This window comes from Canis lupus, chromosome 16, assembly GCF_003254725.2.
Source record: "Canis lupus dingo isolate Sandy chromosome 16, ASM325472v2, whole genome shotgun sequence".
Classification (NCBI taxonomy): Eukaryota; Metazoa; Chordata; class Mammalia; order Carnivora; family Canidae; genus Canis; species Canis lupus.
Genome location: NC_064258.1, coordinates 11,625,804 through 11,647,243, shown reverse-complemented (window position 1 = coordinate 11,647,243; position 21,440 = coordinate 11,625,804). Strand labels below are relative to the sequence as shown.

Sequence of the window (21,440 nt, the reverse complement as noted above, 5' to 3'; positions counted from 1 at the left end):
TGGGATCCCTGGGTGGCACAGCGGTTTGGCGCCTGCCTTTGGCCCAGGGCGCGATCCTGGAAACCCGGAATCGAATCCCACATCGGGCTCCCGGTGCATGGAGCCTGCTTCTCCCTCTGCCTATGTCTCTGCCTCTCTCTCTCTCTCTCTCTCTCTCTCTCTCTCTGACTATCATAAATAAATAAAAATTGAAAAAAATTAAAAAAAAAAAGAATAAAGTGACTGATTTGAGAGTGACTTAGTGATGGTCACCATCTGTGAGCAGATAAATACATTTCAAGAAGAATTCAACCTAAAATCTCTGTTTTATCTCCACATAACTGAAACAGAAACCTATGCTCCTTCCTTGGGATTTGTCTAAATCGGCTGGGCCTCCTGACCAGGTCTGGGAGGCCAGTGTCCTTTCTTTTCCACTTGCAGTGGAGATCTTGCCTGTGTGCATGGGCAAGCATTGAGACTGGCTTAGCGATCCAAGCTTACCCAGCTCAGCTTCCCTGGTCAGGAGGATGGGTGGCCCTGGAAGGGACCCTGCTTCCACCCAGCATCCCAATTCACTCACCCTCATGACTAATGTTTTCACCCAGACTTGTAGCTTTAAATATCATTTATACTCTCTAGCCAATTTCTCTCTCCATCCAGGATCTCCCCTTTGAATGGCAGGTGTGTAACAGGCACCTGACATAGAACAGGTGAACCTCTTATCTCTGTCCACCCCAGACCTTCACTGCTCCTCCCACTGCCATATTTCTGGTCTTAATAATGATACTTCCTCACTTCTAGCAATTCAACACAAAACCTGGGGGAGTCAGCCCAGACTCCTCTTTTGCACTCACATTAGCAAATTCCATCCACTCTACCTTCAAATATAAGCCACCATTTTGTAGCAACTTCACTGCTCCCATTCTGTTCCCACTCACTCTCATCTCCTGTCTGGAAAACTCAGTAGTCTCCCAGCCTTTCCTTCTCTCCCTGAATCTGCTGTGCCCCCTTTGTCTAACTGTCAACACAGCATCTGCAAATCTCATCTCCTTCATGTCTTTACTAAAGATAAGGGTGCTACATACTATGAATTGCAGAGCTCCAATTAAATTTGAATTTCATCTAATAAATAAATATTTGTTTTTATTCCTTTTCATTTTTAATTTTCATTCTAGTTGTTAACACACAGTGTTATATTAGTCCCCTTTAATTTGAAGTAGAGCCCTCTCCCATCTTCCTATCATCCTTTTCTGCTTTATTTTATTTTGCAGACTTATGATGAACATACCACATATTTTGCTTGTTTTTACAAATTCTGTTAAGGTGAAGTTCGCATTACATAAAATCATTTATTTTATTTTTAAAAGGATTTTATTTATTTATTCATGAGAGACACACAGAGAGAGGCAGAGCCATAGGCAGAAGGAGAAGCAGGCTCCTTGCAGGGAGCCCGATGTGGGACTTGATCCCAAGACCCCAATGCCACGACCCAAGCCAAAGGCAGATGCTCAACCACTGAGCCACCCAAATGCCCCTAAAATCATCCATTTTAAAGTGAACAATTCAGCGGCATCTAGTACAATTACAATATCCTTCAACCACCACCACTATCTAATTCCAAAACATTTTCCCCACTCCAAAGTAAAACCCCACAGCTATTAAGCAGTTTCTCCTTATTTCCAGCTCCTGGCCCTACCTCCATGCCCTTTGCTTTGGTAACCACCAATATGCATTCTAGTTTTATGGATTTACCTATTCTCCATATTGCATACAAATGGAATCATACAATATTTTGCCTTTTTTTTTGTATTTGGTTTCTCTCACTTGACATAATGTTTTCAACGTTCATTCACATGTATCAGTGGTAACATGTATCAGTATTTCATTCTTTTTCATGACTAATATATTTTCACACACACATAACTATATGTTCATCAATTCAATCATTATTTTACTTTTGAATTGTATTTACGTTCAGGCTATTGTAAATAGTGGTGCTATGAATAGTTGTGTACAAGTATTTGTTTGAGCCCCTGTTTTCAGTTCTTTGGGGTATTATATACCTAGGAGTGGAATTGCTGGGCCATAGAGCAATTTTATGTTTAACATTTTGAGATTGCCAAGCTATTTTCCATAGCAGCTTAACCATTTCACATTGCCAACAGATATATGTTTTCCAGTTTCTCCAGGTCCTCATCGATACTTATTAGTCTCCATTTCTTATGGTTTATTTGTTTATTACAGCCACCCTCAAAGGCATGAAGTGGAAACTCATTGTGTTTTGATTTCCATTTCTCTAATGATTAGTAATGTCGAGCATCTTTTCATATGCTTATTGACCATTTGTACCTCTTCTTTGGAGAAATGTCTGCTCAAGTTCTTTGCCCATTTTTTCAAAAGTTTTTATTTAAATTATGTTTTTTTTAACATACAGTGTAATATTAGCTTCAGGTGTACAATATAGTGATTCAAAACTTCCATTCCTCCATCCATTTTTAAACTGTGTTGTTTTGTTTTCTTGTTGCATTATAAGAGGGTTTTATTTTTAAATCTATTCTGGATATAGAGGTTCTGAGATATATGATTTGGAAATATTTCCCCCTTCTGTATGTTGTCTTTTTGCTCTCATGATAATGCTCCTTGATGCACAAAAGATTTGATGTCTAATGTATGTACTTTGTTTTGTATGTACTTTTTTGAGTTCGATTTGCCAACATATAGCATAACACCCAGTGCTCATCCCATCAAATGCCCTCCTCAGTGCCTGTCATCCAGTCACCCCATCCCCCCGCCCACCTCCCCTTCCATTACCCCTGGTTTGTTTCCCAGAGTTAGGTGTCTCTCATGTTCTGTCTCCCTCACTGATATTTCCCACTCATTTTCTCTCCTTTCCCCTTTATTCCCTTTCACTATTTTTTATATTCCCCAAATGAATGAGACCATATAATGTTTGTCCTTCTCTGACTGACTTAATTCACCCAGCATAATACCCTCCAGGTCCCTCCACATCGAAGCAACCGATGGGTATTTGTCGCTTCTAATGGCTGAGGAATATTCCATTGTATACAGAGACCACAGCTTCTTTATCCATTCATCTGTCGATGGATACTGAAGCTCCTTCCACAGTTTGGCTATTGTGAACATTGCTGCTATAAACATTGGGGTGCAAGTGTCCTGCCGTTTCACTGCATCTATATCTTTAAAGTAAAAAAAAAATTTTTTTTTTGCTCTTTTTAATGATTTTATTGGTATGGTCACAAGTTTGATGTCTATAGTACATTGATTATGTAGCTGAATACAAATATTTTAAATAAGTATATTACATAAATGTGTCGAGTTTTAAAATGTCAAGTTTGAATGATCATGCATTTCCCATGCATTTGCATCTGCATCCCCAAATTGTACAACTCAATCTATGCTATCCTCACTGGGTCTTCGTGTATGCCCCAGCTAGGTTGGGGCAGGAGCTGTTGTGCCTTTTTGCAGACCCAGATTTTCAAGAGCAACAGTGTTGAACTCAGGCATTCCATGGAGCAAGAAAAGCAAAACCAGGTTTTGCTCTGGTTCAGGTAAAAATGCAAATACCGACTATTGCTTGTGTGAACCACCTGATCCCCCAGGGCTTGGGCTAGCACAAAGGGTATTTGGATATCCCTGCATAAGGCCAACAGGCCATATCTGTACCCACATTTCCTCCCTGGGGGAAAATTCTAGAACTGAGATGCACAGTCTTCCAACATGCTGTCAGTTATATAGCTGGAACCAAGATGGGATTCATAGTAACTTTTTTCATCAAAGATATTAACAGTCCAACCAACAACCTGAATGCCTTTGGCTGACCACTTCTTCAAATAGTCCGGGGATATAAAATCCTTCTGTAGGAGGAAAACTGAAATTCCACACAGGTACCACAAGATATTATGCATGCTCCAGTCGAGCAAAATGTCCATTACCACAAACATGGACTGTTTCCAGAAAGTATCATAGCGTGGCTTCCCATCTCCTGTATGGCTAAGGCTCCAAGGTCTTTGAGTTAACGCTGTTACTGCATTCTGATCTGTTTGTCTCATCTTATAGATAACTTCTGGCAAGAAAGAACAGACGATACTATTATTGTATAGTTGAGGAAACTCCAGATATATTTTCTTTAGAGCATCAGTAGCCATGTTTGCCCATGGCCCTTGACACCAAAGATTGTGAGGTTGTAATTTAGGCACTCCACTCTGCAAGGCTTGTCTCAGGGTAGGGATCTTTTCATCAGGGAAATCATTCCTTAACCTGTGATTGTAGGTTGCTGTAGGATTAAGCTTCCTAATTTGTTCAAATGTCAAATCACACAATCGACTGGTGCCATCAGTAGTCCTATCGACTGTATTATCATGCATTAGGTTGGGAATCCCATCAGAAGTAAACTCAAGGTCCAACTGCACACCCGTTGCTCCATTCTTAGCTGCCTGCCAAAAGCCTGCCAGCGTGTTCTCGGGGGGGGGGGGGGCTTTGTGGGGCGATGGTGGAAACGTAGCCCCCTGGCTTGAGCACCTGCAGGGCCCTGCGGGAGGACCCAGGCTCAAAGCTGAAGAGGCACAGCAAGAGGTAGAGGCTGCCGGTGAAGAGGCAGGCATTGAAGGGATTATGCATCAGCAGCAGCAGCAGCAGCAGCAAGGAGAAGGGGCCCAGGAGGCCTCCCTGGTGCTCCCACAGCCACCTGCTGGTGCCGGCACCCCCACGAATGGGAGTCCCCAACCCACCTGGCTCCCCAAGCCCCTGACACTCAGCACAGAGGGAGCCCTCTTAGGGGACCAGTGCCACACAACTGCAGTGGCCTAAAGTTAAATTTTAACCAAAGTTGTAAAAAGCTCCAGTTAAAGTAAAAGCAAAGTAAAAATAAGCTATAAAAGTCAATAATAATAAATAGATAAAGTAAAAATAAGCTGATTTAAAATACCAGATACCTAGAACCCCACTATTCTATGCCCTAAGCTAGACCTAATGGAATCATTTATTCTTATTTATTTATTTTTGGCCAAGAAACTTAAAACTCGAAGCAAGATCATTGTGGATGCCTTTGTAAGAGAAAATGAGAAGATACACAAAGACACAGTGAGAAGGCCACGTGAAGACAGAGGTAAAGATTGGCATAACGCAGCAGGAAGCCAAGGAAACTAAGACATCCAACACTGGGGTCAGTTTAGGGGTCATGGTAATCAAGGATGTAACTCACCTCAATCTTTACTTTCATAACATCTGAAAAGACTCTTATTTCAAAGATTAAATTCTGAGGTTCTGGGTAAATGTATGTTTTGAGGTGGCACCATGCACCCGCTAAGGGATTTTTAAGACCTTCAGTACCACAAGCAATGCAAAAATTTCTTTATATTAAAAAGAAAACTCCTCAAGGCCGTCTAAGGAAACAGCTCAAAGAGCGTACACCGGATCCACTAGATGGGTTTACCTGGGGGAACCTGGAACCCATCACTCTACCATTGCCCTCTTCCTTCTCTTCACCACAGTCCATCTTTCCAAGACTATCATGTCTCTTTCTGTTTTTGATTCATACCTATTTCTCCCTTTATCCTAGACTCTCCCTACTCCATATCTCTATAATCTGGAAGAGACCGCACTAGGGCCCTGATGTTTCTGTTGGTTGGTGTGCTGATTTATTCTGGAAAAGTATTAGTCTCTCATTCTCAGATTCTTCCATCCTCAATTTGAGCTCATTCATGAAGAGTCACAGTCTCCAGCACATGTACTGCCATATAAACCTGTTCTATACGCTCCAAAAGGCTGCAGAAAAAGTTTTTAAAGACAGAGGAGTAAAAAAAAAAAGGAAACTACCAAAGAATCCATTGTTCTAGGCAAGGTTGCCCTCCTAAGAAGATTAGAGGGTGTCTATCATTAATTATCCTAATGCTGACCAGGAAATCCCCATGGTGACTGGTTAAAGGTTACATATCTGGGGTGGGGTTGACCTCCAGTCATCCAAGCATGCATTATATATCTCCTTGGTAAATGAATAGGGGAACTATCTGGTCCTTAAGACAATGATTCTAATCCCTGCATTCCTTGATGTTACAACTCGTTATCCTGCCTATTTGTTAATATTTAGTCTCTTGATTTTTTTGCAATATATGAAATGTATTTAACCCTATAAGAACTGTTCATTTTCCAGAGCACTCCCTTTGTGAAGATCCTGTTTCTTGGTCAGCTGTCCTAATTGAGGCTCAAATAAAACTTTCTTTCTTCCTTTTAGAGATTCTAAAAGGTTTGTTCATTTTGCAACTCACTTATGTCCTGCCTTATTTGGGGGAACTTACCTGATAGTTATCCCAAATTCCTAAGGACTTAAGCTTAGTAAGATTTTTCTGTTTTTGCTAGATATCTACATCTTTCAGGACTATAGTTCTTGAACATAAAACAAGCAGATGTGCTAGAGGGTAGCATGCTTGACTCTAGAATTTAAGGATCCCATTAGCTAAGTCTTTGGGTTTCTCGGAGCTGAACTAGTACCTGAAAAGGTTGGGCCACAGGCTTGAGGATTATGCGTGTTTTACAGTGTACCCTGCTGCATAGCAGTTTTCTTGATGCTGGTGGGTGGCCTAGTGTCCATCTAACCCATTTCATGACCAACCTACCCTATCATGGGAGTCTTCCTGAGGTGGCAAGTGTTCTAATAGCCTTTAAGTGCTTGGCCCACACCCACCAATTTTTGCAGCCGTTTGGCTTCTGAGATCCTCACTAGCAGTAGCCGTTATCCACCTAAAACAGGACAAACATGGGGATATTAATGTACTGAGAGTCTCACTGAGATGTTAGTCTCTCCTGGCCACAAGAAGGCCTTGAGTGCATGGCATCACCAATTCCTGTGGAACCTGCTGCGGTTTTCCATCCAGGGAATTGTGGGCTGAAAAGCTAGAGGCTTGGCCCTGGGCTAACCCTCTGCCAGCGCAGCTGGGCTCCAGGTGACTATACAAGCTCAATGGCTCATGGAATATCTGTCTGCCCGCTCAAGTCGATGTGCCCTATAAATAATGCCAATTCGATTGGGAGCTCAAGCACAAAAATAGTGGCACTCAGAAGAACTTACCTATAGCCTTGGAAATGTGAGAAAGACGGTGATTTCGAAGGGATCATGAGAGCATGCCCAGTTTTCTTATTGAATGCTGCCAGAAGTTCTGCTTCAAACCCCAACACTGTCCCAAGCCTGTTAAATAACAAAAAGTCAACAATGTAAATTTTAAAAATCCTATTGGCTTTATTAACTGATTCACGAGTCAGGCAGGATCCCATCTAGCAAGTAGAGGGAAGCATCAAAGGGCTACAGAAAAGGAAGTGTTTTTAAACATGAAGAAGCAGTGGAAGAAAGGAAACGATTAGCCAAGAACCCATTGTTTTAGGCTAGGTTTCCCTTCTAAGAGGGATGAAGGGGTCTATTAGTCAGCTTCCTAGTGCTGACCAGGAAATCTCCATGTTGACTAGTTGAAGGCTACATTTCTGTGGGGCTGATGCAGTTAGGTGAAGCATTAAGTGCTGCTTTACTGACTTGAGGCCTTAACCTAAGTGACATCATTTTCAGGCTGTGATTTTCTTTTTAACAACGGTGACAAAAACATTGAGGCACCTGGGGGGCTCAGGTGGTGAAGCACCTGTCTTCGGGCTCAGGTCATGATCCCTGGGCTCTATGATCCCTGGGTCCTGGATGGAGCCCTGCAACAGGATCCCTGCTCAGTGGGGAAGCCTGCTTCTCCCTCTCCCACTCCCCCACCTGGTGCTCTCTCTGTCTCTGTCTGTGTCAAATAAAATCTTTAAAAGGTAAATAAATAAATTCATCTACATAAAATCTCAAAACAATGAACAGTGACAAAAATAAACAAACACCTTGTGGAGAATTGCCAGGGTAGAGAAGCAAAATACAAAACCTTTGCTACTTGGCTCTCTTGAATGCTTGACAGTTTGTTCCCAGGAGTATTTGTGTTTAGAGGCCAAGTCATCTTCTTCAGTGAAGTCTGCTGTCCCATGTATCTTATAAAGCAGTGATTCTCAAGGTATGACAGTCAGGGTGGGTTGGGGTGGAGGGGGGATTTTGCTGCCCCAGTGTTAAAAAGAAAACCATAGACCCCGAGAATGATATCAATTCCATTGAGTTCCTAAATTGTGGATTAATATTAATCTAATTCCAATTTAGGGGCACCTGGCTAGCTGAGTAAAGTGTGTAACTCTTGATCTTATGGTTGTGGGTTCCAGCCCCACACTGGGTGTGGAGTTTACTTAAAAAAATAAAATGTGTAAAAAAAAGAAATTGTAAGCAAAAATATTAAACAAATAATTGCAGTTTCGAATTTCTCCAGAAAAGTAGTCTTTACCAGTAGTCAGGCTTTTTGTTGCTGTTGTTGTTAGTGCCAGTCTTCCCCTTGGGCAGGGAGGGAGTCCCGAGCAGATAAGACCGCTTGCCTCTCCCCCAAGGCAAAGTGGTCTTTCCCGGAACAATCCTTTCCGTTTGCTAACGAGTTGCTTGCCCCAGCGTCCGGCTGTCAGCACCTTCCAGGTAGTACCATTCCTCGCAGCTTCTTCTATTTGCTAGATGGGATGTGACCTGATTTGTGAATCGTTTAATAAAGTCGGTTAGATCTTTCGCGATACTCGCGCCTCGGATAAACTCCTTGGCTACGTCCGATGCTGCCAGTGCACAAAGGTCAGTGAGATCTTGAAGCGCAGCTGAATGTTTTATTTAGCGCCGTGGGTGCACGGGGGTGCGTCTCCAGACAAAACACGGAGCTCCCAGGCACGTATGAATGTGAAGCTGGCCCCGTGGTTTGCCTGAACATCGAGGAGAACAGGTCCGCGTGTATTTTATCTGGAGGTCTCCGGCGCCCACGACCGCGATCCCGGCCCGGCGGCCAGGCCCTGCGGGTTCCCAGCCGGCTTTGCCCGAGGGCGAGCTCGGGGCGGGCGGGGGCCGCGGGGCCTGCCCGGGTGCTGGGCCCGCAGCTGAGGGCGCAGCTGCCCGCGCCGCGGTTCTCGCCTCTTTCCCAGGTGCCCGGGGGCCCGCGACGACTGTCCCTGTGCTGGGAAGGCGAAGGCCGCCTCTTGCCCGAGCCCCCGCCGTGGGGCGGGGAGAGGCTTCGCGCCCCGGGGAGCAGGAGCCACGGGCGTCCGCGCTCCGCTCCTCGGGGCTGAGCCGGGGTGCAGTGCCGCGGCGCCCGGCGTGCGCACGGCGGGCGGAGGCCCTCGCGGGTCCCTCTAGGCTCCGCGGAGGCCGGGCCTCTCGGTGGTCGCTGGGGCCGGGGCGGGCCGGGGCGGGGCGGGGCCGCAGAAGGAGCCCAGGCGCGGGGAGCCCATTGGTGCCGGACGTTGCGTGGCCGCGACGCTTCAGGCCGGGGCTTCCGGGCGCTCGGGCTCCTCGCAGCCGGCTCCGCAGACCTCGGCCCGGCGCGCAGGTACGTGTGGGCCCCCGAGCGGGGACAGGCCGGTTTGGCTGTGCGAGAGGCCGGGCCTGGCGTTGCGTTTTCTCAACGGTGCTCGAGGCGTTGGTCCTCGCTGTGGCGCGGAGGCTGCGCGGGAGGGACGGGGACGGGGACGGGGACGGGGACGGGGGGCTTCTGGGGCCGCGGGAGGCGCCGCCACAGGGAGGCGGGGAGGCGGGCAGAGACCCTCGGGGCAGCCAGGGTGCTGGGATGCGAGGGGAGGAGTGGTCGGACCTGCACCCGGAGGCGGCGGGGCTGCGGTGAGGCCTGCTGCGGGGCACGTCGCGTCCACGCGGGCTCATGGAGGGGGGGGTGTGGGGCGGGCAGGGTGCGGTGCACCTCTGGCGCCTCTGCCTGCTTCTGTGATTGTGGACGTTTTTCTCTGCCTTCTATCACCTTGATGTTGTGATGTGGGAGGTGGGGGGGTGGGGTTCCGGGTCTCACCAGGGCTCTTATCCCCCGCCCCAGAGCCATTGTGCAAATGGCTCAACTTTGAGGCATTTACAGTTATCAAATGTCATATTTAAAAAAATATTTTTGAAATAATGTAAGGATGAAAAAAGTTCAGAAACTGGTACAAAGTATTGATTGTCACGTTCTGTGCACTTAGACTCCCCAGGTGTAATGGACATCTAATGGAACAGAACAGGAAAACGAAAGCCCTAACATCTACAGGGTTTATTCAGACTGGCCTGCTGGTCTCCCCCATTTCCTTTCCGTGGCAGAGGATCCAAGTCAGGATTTAGTTGCATTTACTTAAACAATGGAGGGCCTCTTAACCCCCAGGACCCTTCAGAGTGGCCTTGGAAGCAGCAGGTCTCAGATGAGAGGGTCTTTTCTTCCTCCGTGCCGGCCCCATAGAGAACGTCCAGCAGGGCCTGTGGGCAGCTTTGGCACTTGTCACCATCTGCCTTGACCCATCTAGTCCTGGCCTTTCAGCCTGTGCGGATTCTCCTCCTGCTTCTCAGGCCTACCTGCTTCTGTCCTGGTATCTCTGAAGATGCCGGCCTTGGCCATCTTCTCTTTCAGTGGGAGCATTTCCCCTGGGTGATCTCTTGTGGCTCCAAGGATTCTTGTGGGTTTGAGCCTACCCTATGTCCTCAGAGAACTCCCTCATCTGTGGTTGCAGCCCAGGTCATTTCTCTGTTCCTGACTTACAGAACCTGTGGCCTGCATGATACCTTGAAGGGTTATCTCAAAGCATTTCTGTCTCAGTATAAGCATATCTCAGCCTGAACTCACATCTGGTCTCCTCTTGTGCCCCCAGATCTGTGAATGCAACCACCGTACCCTCGCCACTCAGCCCATCCTCGGGTAGACCTCCCTGACCAGCTCTACCCCTGACCCCCAGTCAATCCAGACTTGGTTTCCTTTTTGAATCCTCCTGGGGCTGGCCCACTTTTCTCCCTGGGAACCACCATCCTGCCTTTTGTCCCCCTGTGCTTGCTCTATGCCCTCACTCAGTTGTCCACACCAGAGTCAGACTAAGCTAATTATTTTATTTTGTTTGTTTGTTTTTAGTTAAAGATTTTTATTTATTTATTCATGGGAGTGACAGAGAGTGAGAGAGGCAGAGACATAGGCAGAGGGAGAAGCAGGCTCCATGCAGGAAGCCTGATGGGGGACTTGATCCCGGATCCCAGGATCAGGCCCTGGGCTGAAGGCAGACGCTCAACCGCTGAGTCACCTGGGGGGTCCCAGACTAAGCTAATTAACATGTACAAGTGATTGTGTCATACTCTGATTGTATTGTTTTAAAATTTGTCTTTACTATAAAGAGAGAAAGAGAGAGAAAGACAAATTAAGATACAGACCATTACAAACTGATGGTCAGGGAACACTGGGTGGCTCAGCAGTTTAGTGCCTGCTTTTGGCCCAGGGCCTGATTCTGGAGTCCCGGGATGGAGTCCTGTGTCGGGCTCTCTGCCTGGAGCCTGCTTCTCCCTCTGCCTGTGTCTCTGCTTCTCTCTCTCTCTGTCTCTCATAAATAAATAAACATCTTTAAAAAAAGAGAGAGAGAGAGAAAGTCGGTGAAATAGGTGGCAGGAATTAAGGAGAGCACTTGTGATGACCACCAGGAGATATATGGAAGTATTGAATCACTAGATTATATGCCTACTAATATAACACTGTGTGTTAACTAACTAGGGTTAAAACAAAAACTCAATATTTAAAGAAGATGCAAAAATAAATAAATAAAATTTCCCTGTGCTGTACGATAAGGTTCATCTTCTTAATGGCGCCCTCAGGGCCCTGAAATGGCTGGTCCAGCCTCTTCCTCTACCCTCCCCCTTGGGTTCCTGCTTGGCCAAACCTTCATGGAGCTTGCCACCAGCGTGCTCATATGTCTTTGCAGAGAAGCACTCCTTAGTCTTGGGGTTCACCCAGGTTTTGAAGCCTCCTACCTGGATCCCAAAGCTCCTGCCAGAGCACTTTTTCTGTAGTTGGCTGGCTTATCATTGTATAGGGAGACAGAAGCGGGGCGGTTTCCGTTGTGCCGTCTCACTGAAATCACGCCTGCTTGTTCAGGATGGATCACAGGTCACTTCTGCTGTTCAAGTCTCAGTAATTTTGTCTGTAGATCATTAACCACTGAAAGAGATGTGTTGAGATCTGCCGTTATTGTGATGGATTTTTCAGTTTCGACAGTTCATTTGTATTGTGAAGTGGTTACTAAATGCATGAAGTTTAAAATGATTATAACCTAGTGAGTGATACATCCTTTCCCTGGGCAGTAATCTTTTTCTCTGATAATGCTTCTGTTTATTTTTAATTCTAAAAGTTAGCAAAAAATAAAATTTACTACGTTAACCACTCTTCAGTAGTGTTAAGCATGCTCATATTGCTGTGCGCCAATCTTCAGGACATTTTTATCTTCCAACATTGAAACCTTTGCCCATTAAACATCATCTTCCCATTTGCCCCTCCTCCCTCTACTGGTAACCACCATTCTACTTTCTGTTTTTATGAATTTAAGTACTGTCCATAGCTCATCTAAATAGATCCGTACAGTATTTGTCTTTTCATGACTGTTTTCTTTCATTTAGCTGAATGTCTTAAGTTTCATCCATGCTGCAACATGTGACAAGATTTCCTTCCTTTGTAAGGCTGAATAGTATTCCATTGTAAGTATATACCACATTTTCTTTACCCATTTATCTTTGATGGACCTTTGAGTTGCTCCCACCCCTTGGCTATGATAAAGAATGCTTCTATGAAGATGGAGGTCTCTTGGAGACCCTGCCTCAATTCTTTGGACTACATGCCCAGAAGTAGGATTGCTGGATTATATGGTAATACTATTTTTAATTTTTTTGAGGAACTCTCATTCTGTTTACATAGTGGTTGCACCGTTTTACATTTTCCTATCAGCAATGCACAAGTGTTCTAATTTCTCCATATCCTTGCCAACATTTTTTTTTTATATATATACTGGTCATCCTAATGGGTATGAGGTGAGCCTCATCGTGGTTGTGATTTGCATTTTTTTAAAAATTTTATTTATTTATTTACGATAGTCACAGAGAGAGAGAGAGAGAGAGGCAGAGACACAGGCAGAGAGAGAAGCAGGCTCCATGCACCGGGAGCCCGACGTGGGATTCGATCCCGGGTCTCCAGGATCGCGCCCTGAGCCAAAGGCAGGCGCCAAACCGCTGCGCCACCCAGGGATCCCGTGATTTGCATTTTTTAATGGTTAGTGATGTTGAGCATCATTTCATACGTTTATTGGCCATTTATACATCTTCTTTTGAGAAATGTCTATACAAGTTCTCCGTCCTTTTTTTCATTAGGTTACTTGTTGCCTTGCTACGAAATTCATAGGAGTTATTTGTATATTAACTTATTGTCAAATACATGATTTGCAAATATTTTTCCCATTCTATTCGTTGTCTCTTCACTCTCTGGATTGTGTCCTTTGATGCATTTTGAAGTTTTATATACCCCATTCGTCTATGTGTACTTTTTTGCTGGTGCTTTGGTATCGTAGTCAGGAAATCACTGCCAGGTCCGTGGATCCTGGGTGGCTCAGTCAGTAAGCATATGCCTCAATCTCAGCTCAGGTCTTGATCTCAGGGTTGTGAGTTCAGGCACCATATTAGGCTCCACACTGGGTACGGAGCCTATTTTAAAAAAAGAGAGAAATCATTGGCAGATGTTGTATTGTGAACCTTTTCCCTATGTTTTCTTTCAAGTGTTTTATAATTTTAACTTTTACGTTTATTTCTTTGATACATTTTGAGTTAAGCCTTTGTAGATGATGTCAGACAAGAGCCCACTTTATTGTTTTGCATGTAGATACTCCATTTTTTCTTTTTTTTAAGATTTATTTATTCATTTATTCATGATAGACACAGAGAGAGAGAGAGAGAGAGAGAGAGAGAGGCAGAGGCACAGGAGGAGGGAGAAGCAAGCTCCATGCCGGGAGCCCGACGTGGGACTTGATCCCGGGACTCCAGGACTGCCGCCCTGGGCCAAACGCTGAGCCACCAGGGATCCCTGATATTCAGTTTTTTTCAACACCATTTGTTAAAGAGACTATCTTTTCCCTATTGAGTAGTTTTTACGTCCTTTTTGAAGATTACCTGACCATATACATGAGGGTTTATTTCTGGTTCTGTTACACTTCACTGGTCTGTATATCAGGCCCTTTATACCAGGGCCATGCTATTTTGACTTCTTTAGCCGGGCAATATATTGAAATGAGGACATGTGAATTTTCCAACTTTGTTCCTTTTTTCCAAAGTTATCTGGGCTATTTGGCTTCCCTTGATTCCAAATAATTTTAGGACGGATTTTTCGATTTCTGGGGGAAAAAATGGTATCGGGATTTTGATAGAGATTGCCTTGAACCTTTGAAGTACTTTGGGCAGCATTGACATTTTAGCAATATTAGGTCTATCAACTTATGAATGAAGATATCTATTTTTGTGTGTTTTTTTAAAATATTACTCTGATATATGTTTTCTCATTTTCAGCATGTGATTCTTTCACTTCTTTCATTAGTCTTATTCCTGAATATCTTACTTTTTTCAGTGTTGTGGTAAATGTTGTGTTCTTAATGTCCACTTCAAATTGTTCATTGTTAACATATAGAGATGCAACTGATTTTTGGTGTGCTGGTTTTCATTTCTGCAACCTTTTTCAATTTGTTTACTACTTCTAATTTTTTTTTTAATCCTTACAATTTCTACATATTAGATCATGTTTTCTGCAAATATAATTCTTCTTCCTTTCCAACTTGGATGTCTTTTGTTTCTTTTTCTTGCCTAATTGCTCTGGCTAAGATTTCTAGTACTATATTTGATAGAAAGGCCAGAGTAAACAACTTTATCTTGATCCTGTTTTTAGAGGAAAAGTTTGAGTCTTTTGCTATTTTGTACATCAGTTGGGATTTTTAAAAATATTTGGTCTTTATTATGTTTAGTTGGTTTACTTTTACTCCTAGTTTAGTAAGAGTTCTTTTCATGAAAGAGTATTAAATCTTGTGAAGTGGATTTTTTTTTCATTATTTGCTATAAATATTTGGTTTTTTAAATGTTTTTTTCAATTTAAATTTAATTAAATTATACTAAGTATACTTAGTATACTATACAAAGTATACTATATGTTGTATAGTATACTATACAACATATACTAAGTACATCATTATTTTCAGATGTAGAGTTAAAATAATCCATCAGTGAACATACGCTTTTTGTCTCTCATTCTGTTCACTGATTAATTGTTTTCTCATGTTGAACTATCCTTGCATTCAAGAAATCTCCCTTTGTTGGGGTATATAATCCTTTCAATGTGCTATTGAATTTACTTTGTTTATAATATTTTCTTGAGGATCAATATTCATCAAGGGTATTGATCGTTAGCTTTCTTGTAGTATCTGTTTGGCTCCAATATCAGGGTAATGCTGGCTTAGTTACTGTATTTTTCTGCTCCAGAGTGTCTTTTTGGATCTTTTCTATGATTTCTATCTTTACGTCAATATTCTCATTTTGTCATCCATTTCCTGATTTTGTCTCATTGTTTCTCTTGTTGTCTTTTAGCTCTTTGAATATATTTAACAAATGGCTTTCAATTCTTCACCAAGAAACTCAACAGTCTGTCTTTCTTTAGGATTCATATCTGGAATCTTATTTTGTTTCTGTGACTGAGCCATGTTTCCCAGTTTCTTTGTATGCTCGTGATCTGCTGTTGAGATATGGCCATTTGGGAAAAAACAGCCTCTTCTCAGTCTTTATGGACTGGCTTTGTTCAGGGGAATACTTCCAGTCAACCCTAGAATCTAGAAGTTTGGAACTTCACCAACATCTCCTGGTGATGCATTCTCTGGACCTGAGTGTGTACTTTTAATTTTAATGGTCTCAAGTTCCACAAATAGTGTGTCCCTAATTTCTTCTTAGAAATGTATAATTTTTCTCTCCCTGGCATTGGCATGTAAAACTACAGAATTTCTGCAGCTCTGGTGTGCTGTGGCACTTGCTTATATTTTCAGTAACCTCCAAACTGCTCCCATTCCCATCAATGCTCCATGTCTGATGAGGCATAAAATCTATATCACCCAGGGAGCCCCCAGATAAGCCAGGGTGTTGGACTGATAGTCTACTCTGATTTCCACTCCAGGGTCGAGTCACTGTATTTACCCTGGCTGTGCCTTACTGATCTGAGTGGGGAGAGATCCATCTGTGCACAAAATGCCATGAAATCTCCTACGCTTTTAAAGGGAATCCCATCTTACTTTTCTGTTGGCCTGGGTTGTACACCATTTCAAGTGGGCTCTAGAGTTCTCACAAAGATATTCGGGTTCATCTTTGTTTTTAACTTGTATTTCCATGGGTAATAAGGGCCTAGAGCTTTGAAGTCTACCATCTGCTGACATCACATCCTCTATATTTGTCTTTTGAATTGTCCTCATATTCCATTCTTTTCTTATAATGTCCTTCTCAAATGCTCGTATTGTGGTAATGCTCCTCTTATGAGTTTGGGTTGGTTTCTGTGTGTGTGTGTGTGTGTGTGTGTTTGGAAGAGTTTGAGAAGAGCTGGCATTAATTGTTCTTTATGTGTGGGTAAAATTCACCAGTGTGTACATTTGGGTTTTTGTTTATTTTTGGTTTGTTCGTTTGTTTTTTGGTTGGGAGATTCGTCTTTCTCCTACTTAATTGGACTGTTTCAGTCTTTCTCCTACTTAATTGGACTGTTTCAATGATCTGTTTCTCCTGGCTCAGTCTTGATAGATTGTGTGTTTCTGAGAATTTCAGCCGTTCCTAAGTTGTGCAGTTTGTTGGCATATAATCAATAATCAATTTGTAGTAGCCTCTATGATCTTTTGTTTCTGTGGTATTAGTTTTAGTCTTTCCTCTGTGAGATGTATTTTTGTTGATTTGGGTTCTCTTTATTTCTAGGATACTGTAGCTAGGAGTTTATCAATTTTGTTCATCTTTTCAAAAAGCTAGTTCTTAGTTTGTTCATCTCTCCTATTATTTTTATGTTCTCTATTTTAATTATTTTGGCTCTAATCTTTTATTTCCTTTCTTCTGATAACTTTGGGCTTAGGTTATTCTTTTTTTTTTTTAAGATTTTATTTATTTATTCATGAGAGAGACACACAGAGAGAAAGAGAGACATAGGCAGAGGGAGAAGCAGGCTCCCTGTAGGGAGCCCATTGTGATACTCAGTGTCAGGACCCCGGGATCTCGACCTGAGCCAAAGGCAGATGTTCAACCACTGAACCAGTTATTCTTTTAAAAAAAATTTTTTTTGGGATCCCTGGGTGGCGCAGCGGTTTAGCACCTGCTTTGGCCCAGGGCACGATCCTGGAGACCCGGGATCGAATCCCATGTCGGGCTCCCGGTGCATGGAGCCTGCTTCTCCCTCTGCCTGTGTCTCTGCCTCTCTCTCTCTGTGTGACTATCATAAATAAATAAATAAATAAATAAATAAATAAATAAATAATAAATAAATAAATAAATAATTTTAAATTTTAATTTAATTTTAAATTCCAATTTAGTTAATATAGAATGTTATGTTAGTTTCAGGTATACAATATAGTGATTCAGCACTTCCATATGTCACCTGGTGCCTATCACAAGTGCAGTCCTTAATCCCATGACCTATTTTACCCATTCCCCACTCCCCTCTGGTAACCATCAATTTGTTCTCTATAGTTAAGAGTAATTTCCTGGTTTCTCTCTCTTCCTCTCTTCCTTAGCTCATTTTAAAATTTTTATTTATTTCTGTGAGAGAGAGAGTGAGCACAAGCAGCAGGGAGGGAAGAGGGAGAAGCATACTTCCGCTGAGCAGGGAGTCCAATGTGGAACTCGATCCCAGGATCCTGGGATCATGACCTGAGCCAAAGGCAGATGCTTCACCAACTGAACCAAGATCAGTTTTGCACATTTGCCCCCCTTTGCACATTTTTTTGTTTCTTAAATTACACTTAGGAATGAAATCATATGGCATTTGTGCTTCTCTGACTCACTTATTTCACTTAGCATTACTCTTAGCTCCATGTACGTCATTCCAAATGACGAGATTTCATTCTTTTGTATGGCTGAATAATACTCCATCGCATATGTACCACTTCTTCTTTATCCATTCATCTATTCTTTCTAGAGTTCCTTGAGATATTTATATATATATATATATTTTTTTTTTTTCTGTATGTGTTTATAGCATTAAGCTCTCCTAGAAATCTTTTGCTGCATCCTAAATGTTTTGGTATATTGTGTTTCCTTGTTTCATTTGTTTCAAGATACTAAGTATTTATGTAAGAAAGAAAACCCAGAAGTGGGTTGGGGCAGGGGGAAAGGAGAGGGAGAATCTTAAGCAGGCTTCACACTCACTGCAGATCCCCACACAGGGCTCGATCTCAAGATCCTGAGATCATGATCTGAGCCAAATCAGGAGTCGAATGCTTAACCAAGAGCCACCCAGATGGCCTCAAGATACTTTTTATTTTTTTTTTTATTTTTTTTTTTAAAATTTTTTTTTTTTAATTTTTATTTATTTATGATAGTCACAGAGAGAGAGAATGAGAGACAGAGACACAGGCAGAGGGAGAAGCAGGCTCCATGCACCGGGAGCCTGACGTGGGATTCGATCCCCGGTCTCCAGGATCGCGCCCTGGGCCAAGGGCAGGCGCCAAACCGCTGCGCCACCCAGGGATCCCTCAAGATACTTTTTAATTTCCCCCTTAAGTTATTCTATGAAAGAATTTTTTCTTCTTTGACCTGTTGGTTGTTAAGAGAATGTTGTTCCATAAGTAGTCCTTTAGGGGATTCCTGGGTGGCGCAGTGGTTTAGCGCCTGCCTTTGGCCCAGGACGCGATCCTGGAGACCCGGGATCAAGTCCCACGTCGGGCTCCCGGTGCATGGAGCCTGCTTCTCCCTCTGCCTGTGTCTCTGCCTCTCTCTCTCTCTCTCTGTGTGACTATCATAAATAAATGAAAATTAAAAAAAAAAAAGTAGTTCTTTATACATCTGGGACTTCACGAATACAGTGGTCACTGGCCAGGCACATGTGACAATTTACATTAAATTTAAGTAAAATTATATAAAATTAAAAATTCAGTTTCTCAATCACACTAGCCATACATATCAGATATGTAATAACCACATACCATATTGGGTAGCACTAGTAGACAGTATTTCCTTTTTACAGTAGGATCTATTGGTAGTCTTGATATAGAATAAGAGTTGTCAACCAGGTGTAGTTTTGTTCCCCATGGGACGTAATGGCAATGTCTGGAAACATGTTTGATTTCACAAGTAGTGGAAAAGTAGTGCTGGTGTTTTACTGGCATCTAGTGGGTAGAGTTCTGGAAAGCTGTTAAAATCCCGTAATTCACAGGACAGCTCCCAACAGAGACTCATCCGGCCCACATGCCAGTAATTTTGACGGTGAAAACCTTTGCCCTATAATATGTTTTGGTGTGAGGTGGAGAGCTCCTTATTTTTCCCTCTGATGGGCCAGTTGACTAGACCCCCTCTGCTGTGTGTACTCAATCCATCCTCTGCTTACCGCTGGTGAACATTAAGCTAAACATGTTTTTTCACTTAAATGGTGGAGAAGGTTCTATTGCCTTGCTAATTAGCATACAATTTTTAAAAATCGATCTCTTCTGTCTTACAGATTCTTTGACTCTGCACATATAGACAAGTCTCTGTTCCTGGCTCATCATGGCTTCAACTTCAAGGTAAGTGCCTTTGATGAAAGCCTTTATGAAAGGCCATGCCCAGGACATTTTTAGCTCTTGGTCCTGCTGGCCTTACTAAGCATATGGTGTCTAGGAAAGAGAAAGGTGGAAGAGAGAGCAGAAAAGGGAGATTGAGGAAAGATGAGGCAGGCAGGGTAGTGTATATGGTATGGGTGAGGCTTTGTAGCTCCAGGGTCTACACTGTGTCTGAAAAATGTGATTTATTTTTCTCATCTTTTTTTTTTTTTTTTGTAAGATTTATTTTTTTATTGAGAGAGAGAGAGAGAGAGAGAAAGAGCACAAGTGGGAGGGTTAGAGAGAGAGGGAGAACACGCTCCAGATTGAGCACGAAGCCCCATTTGGGACTCGACCTCATGACTCTGAGATCAGGATCCAAGCTGAAACCAACAGTTGGTCACATAACTGTGCCCTCCAGGCTCCCTTTCCTCATCTTTTAACGCACAAGGTGCTTGCTACTGGACTACCATGGTCCTTGCGAGCTTTACCATTCCATGAGTCTTCTTTCTTTATTTTTTTCAAGTTTTTACTTAAATTCCAGTTAGTTAACATGTACTGTAATATTGGTTCAAGACTAGAATTCTTCACTTACCTATAACACCCAGTGCACATCACAAGTGCCCTCCTCAGTGCCAATCACCATGCCAATCCCCTGCCCACCTTCCCTCCAGCAAGCCTGTTTGTTCTCAATACTAAAGAATCTCTTATGGTATACCTCCCACTCTTTCCCTTCCTTCCCCTATATTCGTCTGTTTGTTTTTTTTTTAAATTCCACATATGAGTGAAATCATCTGGTACTTTCTCTTACTGATTGACTTTGCTTAACATACATAATACACTCTAGTTCCTTCCATAGCATTGCAAAAGAGAATATCATCTTTTGATAACTGAGTAATATTCCATTGTCTGTCTGTCTATCTATCTGTCTACGTATGACATCTTCTTTGCCTGTTCATCAGTCCATGGACATTTGGGCTCTTTTCATAGTTTGTCTAATGTTGTTAATGCTGCTGTAAATATTAGGGTGCATGTGCCCCTTCAGAGAATATTCTTGTATCCTCTGGGTAAATACTTAATAGTGCTATTGCTAGGTCACACATAGGGTAGTTTTATTTTTAACTTCTTGAGGAACCTCCATACTGTTTTCCAGAGTGGCTGCACCAGTTTGCATTCCCCCAAGAGTGTAAGAGGGTTCCCCTTTCTCTGTAACCTTGCCAACATCTGTTGTTTTCTGTGTTGTTAATTTTAGACATTCTGACAGGTGTGAGAAGGGATGTCATCATGATTTTGGTTTGTATTTCCCTGATGATGAGTGATGTTGAGCATCTTCCCATGTGCCTGTTGGCCATTTGTAGGTCTTCTTGGGAAGAATGTCTATTCTATCACCGGCCCATTTCTTAAATGGAATATTTGGTTTTTGGGTGTTGAGTTTGATAAGTTCTTTGTAGATTTTGGATAAGAGCTCTTTATCTGATAGGTCATTTGCAAACATCTTCTCCCATTCCATAGGTTGCCTTTTAGTTTTGTTGATTGTTTCCTTTGCTGTGCAGAGGCTTTTCATCTTGATTAAGTCCCAGTAGTTCATTATTGCTTTTTTTTCTTTTGCCTTCGTGGATGTATCTTGCAAGAAGTTACTGTGGCCAAGTTTAAAAAGGGTGTTGCCTGTGTTCTCCTCTAGGATTTTGATGGATTCTTGTCTCACATTTAGATCTTTCAACCCTTTTGAGTTTGTCTTATTGTGTGGTGTAAGAGAACGGTCCAGTTTCAATTTTCTGCATGTGGCTGTCCAATTT

General features: G+C 42.9%; 2 protein-coding genes across 7 annotated transcripts in view; one reads left to right on the top strand and one right to left on the bottom strand.

Annotated features, from left to right (window-relative positions):
* Positions 1-1,726: 1,726 nt before the first annotated feature.
* LOC118351073 (uncharacterized) lies at positions 1,727-10,457 on the bottom strand. Its single transcript, XM_049095270.1, is given in 7 exon segments — positions 1,727-4,151; positions 4,154-4,204; positions 4,206-4,481; positions 4,483-4,769; positions 8,515-8,652; positions 8,794-9,645; positions 10,415-10,457. Coding segments are annotated over 7 exon segments (2,109 nt in total). The 3' UTR covers positions 1,727-3,689.
* PGBD2 (piggyBac transposable element derived 2) overlaps positions 9,276-21,440 on the top strand; it is a 26,072-nt gene continuing 13,907 nt past the window's right edge. For 2 of the 6 annotated variants that reach the window (XM_049095134.1, XM_049095133.1), the window contains exons 1-4: positions 9,276-9,413; positions 12,488-12,565; positions 12,959-13,133; positions 19,566-19,629. In XM_049095134.1, coding sequence (XP_048951091.1) covers positions 19,613-19,629 — 17 coding nt within the window. In that variant the 5' untranslated portion in view covers positions 9,276-9,413; positions 12,488-12,565; positions 12,959-13,133; positions 19,566-19,612. The remainder of the gene's footprint in view (positions 9,414-12,487; positions 12,566-12,958; positions 13,134-19,565; positions 19,630-21,440) is intronic. The other 4 variants (XM_025464214.3, XM_025464211.3, XM_025464215.3 and 1 more) reach the window with 2 other exon arrangements.